This window comes from Anneissia japonica, unplaced genomic scaffold, assembly GCF_011630105.1.
Source record: "Anneissia japonica isolate Jap-2015-1 unplaced genomic scaffold, ASM1163010v1 scaffold287833_len2544123_cov190, whole genome shotgun sequence".
NCBI classification, from domain to species: domain Eukaryota; kingdom Metazoa; phylum Echinodermata; class Crinoidea; order Comatulida; family Comatulidae; genus Anneissia; species Anneissia japonica.
The window spans coordinates 1,555,456-1,560,282 of NW_022757233.1; the positions used below are offsets into that span (position 1 = coordinate 1,555,456).

The 4,827-nt window shown below is 33.0% G+C and overlaps 1 protein-coding gene across 4 annotated transcripts in view; it reads right to left on the reverse strand.

Annotated features, from left to right (window-relative positions):
- Positions 1-4,827, reverse strand: part of LOC117124579 — a 10,845-nt gene continuing 6,018 nt past the window's right edge. For all 4 annotated transcript variants that reach the window (XM_033270869.1, XM_033270867.1, XM_033270865.1 and 1 more), the window contains one exon: positions 1-3,841. In XM_033270869.1, the coding sequence (XP_033126760.1) occupies positions 1,273-3,801 (2,529 nt within the window). In that variant the 5' untranslated portion in view covers positions 3,802-3,841 and the 3' untranslated portion in view covers positions 1-1,272. The remainder of the gene's footprint in view (positions 3,842-4,827) is intronic.

A 4,827-nucleotide genomic window follows, 5' to 3' on the forward strand; every position in this document is an offset into this window, starting at 1 on the left:
TTAGCAGCAGCAGACAGACATATACTTAAATTCTAAATTTAAATATGAATTTTGTTTTTACTAGAGTGGCCTAATCAGTCACTTTAAAGTTTAATTATTACTATTTGATCATCCATTTTTACTAACAGTATTTTTAGTGACTAGCACTGCTTTATAAGGAAGGCCTGGTACTACTGTAATAAAAAAGAAATGAATATAATATATTTTAAAATATTTACAATATTAAGGCAACTTCAACATTAGCAAAAATAAAAACAATGGAAGCAATAGCATGATAAACAACCAAAAAATATTCTTCTACAAGTCCATGAATGAGAAGCAAAAAATTAAGAAATTTAAATTAACATACCATTTAGTTAATTGAACAACTTAAAGAAAACCAATTCAATTAATACAACTATTATTCGATATGGAAATGTTGACATTTTGTAACCAGACCCCCAGCGACTCCACCACTGGTACCTCGCAACCTGGACATTTTTAGACCTGAAATGCCATGGTTATGGAATGTCCAGTATAGCGCCATGAAACATCCAGGTTACAAAATGCCTGTCACCCATCTACATGATAAAATAACAAAATTACCAAAAGGTACAAACAGAAATTAAAAACTAAACTAAAAATCATAAGCTAATATACAGAAATACAATATCACAATGGATGAACAAATTGTGTTTACACTGTACATGGTAGCAATAAACATTTTTTTTTACATTATAAATTGACATTAATAACATTTTTTAGGTCTTCACTATTATCCTTCAAGATTTTTGCACCCCTATAAAGTTTCTTTTCTTATAGTCAGTTCTTACTTTTGGTAATAATAATTTTGGTTTACTTCTAATATTGTAATAGTTATCTCTGATAATAAATTTGTTGCATAAATAAGGAGGTGCGAGGTTACCGTATTCATTATCTTATACATAGTGATGGCCTCATTTATGAGCACTCTTTGGTCTAAGTTCATCCATTTAAGGCTCTGCTGAGCTTGTGTACTGGAGTCGCTTCTTGATGTTTTTGTACAGTACTACAATAATAATAACGATAGTTATATTAATACAAAAAGTAATGTTACAACAAACCTAAAATTTTAGGTGCGTGTTACTTCCAACGAGTGTCACACATGATGCTTTCCAAATCTAGAGCGGTCAATATGTATAACAACTGATATCATACACACTTGACAAATATATATCAAAATGAGCCTATCAAGCAAAAAGGCACACACTGCAAATGTATTGTAAAAGTGGCCATATTTTATGGAATGTTAATTTATACCTGTACTTCCTCCATTGGTCTGTACTTAAATATACGTAGAGAATTATTTTTACGACAAAGGTGTACAAATTTGCCTTGTGATATGCAACAAATGAGATGATTGAAATTGCATATACTTTCATTACAACAAATCTCTACTTGATAAATAATTCTTCGTGTACAAGAATTCACATTGAAGGTAACTAACTTATGCTTGTCAAGGATAAGTAGGTATCCTTCTAGTGATATAGAGATTGCTTCTGGTGTATAGAGTCTAAGAATTTCTGGGCCAAAAACATTCAATGGATTGCCATTCATGTCAAGCTCTTGAATTCGACCATTACCACTGTCACAAACATATAACTTACTCCCATCAGTGTTTATTCGCAAAGTGGTTGGATTCTTAAATTTACCCCATTGTCGTCCTTCCTCTCCAATCCATCTGAGTGGTTCAAGGCTTTTTTGGCTGTCTCCAAAATGCTTAGGGGTTCGATATATGAGTATGCAATGTTCTTCATAATCTGATACTGCGAACTCACCACATGGACTAATAGCAAAACCTGCAGCATTTTTTACATGATTCAAAATATAATCCTTTTCACCTGCAGAAAATAAACCTGTTAAATCTGTTTTTCTTGCAAGTCTGTTTTCAGAGGAAGTTATTTTCTCTTGCCTCACAGTATTTTTAAGGACAAAGTGAGTTTCTCCATCAAAACCAATGAATGACATGTTAGGATAAGTGTTGCCAGTGTCATCAGTAAGATAAGAAAAATATGGACTATTGCCTTCAGATATTATATCTGTTATTTCATTGACTTGTGAATCACTCAAGTATCCTTTGCATTCTTCCCAAACAGCAGTTACAAATGGTCCGGCTATTTTTATGTTATTAACAGTAATAAAGATATTTTTTTTCCCAAGGTAATTTGGTTTAAATTTAGCAATTAACTTCTTACTATCACGATATGTAACTTCAGATTCCAAGATTTTACCAGCTTCGTCTTGGCACAGTACATTGAGCCTCTCCACAACATCTGGATCTATATCATCCCTGAAACATGCATATATTTCACAAAGTTTGTCACAAAGAACTACTTTATTAAAAGATATATCAATCTGATGGACAGACATACGGGTACTGTGTCTTAATGTTGTAGATTTTTCTTCTGCAAAAACATGAAGTTTACATTCACCTTTGAATTTTGGTACAAAAGGAACAACATACATTCCCGGCGTACCTCTTTCACCAGTTGATGATAATGGGTAGAGCATTTCTTTGAAATCACAGCAAGAGGATTCAACAAAAACCTTTACAGGGAGGCCACCAACTCTGCAAATTTGTCTATTCTCAGAAAATGTTTGAATAACCAGTTTAAACTCATGGTCTTGGAAGGCCACATCTGGAATATACACCTTTAGATCATTTGGCATGGTTTTTATTTTCAATGTTTCCTGTAACATCTCTTTGAATTTACTATCATTTTGGAATAACAGAATTTCCAAATATGCATTTGTGTCTGCTGCAGTTCTACACATACTTGTCAGATACATATTTAAAGCATCCTCGACATAATCAATATCTTTTAAAGTATTAACCGATGAAGTTTGCAGTAATGCTTCATATTTAGTTCTGATGTTGTCAAAAGTGCAACATCTCTGTTCATTTTTCTCTGATTCATTATCTAAAAAACTTGTACGGTTTTCTTTGATATCACTTAGCTCTTTTCTCTCTTTTTCATGTTGCATCTGCATAATCTTCATGTGGTGATCCTGGCATGCTAAAAGCTTTGATTCTACAGCACAGATGTTGCTTGCTAACACTTTTTTAGTAGCATCTAATGATTGTTTACAATCAAGATCTTGTCTGTTTCTTTCCACAGCCTTTTCATACAGTTTCTTAACTGCACTCAACCTGGTTGTAGCTACTGTTATCAAATCTTTAAAATCATGGCCTTTATGATCATCTGTGCATATCTTACACAAGTATGACATTTTGTTTGTAGTACAAAAGCAAACCTTGATAATCTCTTTTCTGTGCTGCTTGCAGAAGTCTTTCTTTTTTACATTTTGCCAGTCAACTTCAAGTACAGGAATTAGTTTATGCAGAATCATGGGAAGGCGATCATGAATCCCACGGCAGGCTTTACAAATCCCCATTGAACAATTATCACACCACCAATCAGCATTAGCAACATCACAAAACTGACATTTTATTTGACTACTATCTTTCTGCACACTTTGATCTTGAAGGACATCACTTAGTCTGAATAGATCGCTGTTGTCAATAAAGTGATCATTGGCATCAATGTTACTTGGAGGTAGTTGATGTTCCTCTCTGCAAATTGGGCAGTTGAATGTATCCCTTTCATCATCATCACTACACATCCTGATGAGTGTCTTAAGGCAGATGATACATATGGTGTGTGTGGAATTCCGTTTGCATTGAAGAATTTTTGGACGATGAACATTTACATCATATGGTTCTTTACAAACTGGACACACCACAAAAGTGTTAATGGCCTCAATCGGAATGTTTCCGGACATTTTGAATACAGGTGCTTCTAAGAGGTCTTTCCTCCCTGTCCTGAAAATTAAGTTTACAAAAAGGTTAGACAAGCTCGGTCCTCAGAATTCTAACTTGGATGCAGATCCAGCTAGATTAATATGTCAATATGTGTAGTAATTTACAGTAAACAAAGCACACAAACACAGCTATAGAATTATAAGAAGGTATTTTGTAATCTTAATTAAAATAATAGAATTTTATTACTGTATATGGATTGTATGAGTACAGTAAGTGTCTAGTTTTCTGATGTCAAATCACTACACATATCAGCACAGGAATCTGGCTCTGCATGTGCTGACACGGCTGACAATTTGCATTCAGTTTAATATGCAACCACAATTGTTTCACTTGCAAAATTAATAGTTTTTTTAAACATTTTATAACCATGGGACTTCAGCATATTTAACTCAGTTTGCTACAGTGACCATATCTCCATGATGACAGGTATTAATTTTATTTGAGCTAAAAGGTTCATCATTGGAGCTGATGGGACATCATTCTCCAACTCAGTAGGGTAAGCTATTCCATTCAGGTAAAAACAGTAAATCAATAGCCGCACTTAAATGGATATACCCTATAAAATTACATTTTAATGAAATTAGGCCTTAATATATAGAATAAAATTCCTGTATCCATACCCATTATTCCAAGCCATTAAGTCTAGCAGTCATAACATAAACCTATATCATGGTATCAAAAGATTTATTTCCATAATTTGCTAAAGTCTGTATGCTTGGCAATGAAATTATTAGTGAGAAGACCACTTAAAAACATTGCCATTTAAAAAAAAATATCAACTTATTGAATGTTTTTATGTCAATGATTGCAAAATTTTCCCATACAGAATGGTTAAAGCCCCATTCCCGGCAAAATTTCAGTTTTTATGAAAAATCTAATTTTTGTATAATGTTATAAAGATTTATAAATATAATACGGAATTGCTAGTTTAACTGAATTTAGACATTCCTAAGAATGAAAAAAATGTAAAATAAGACTGAAATTTG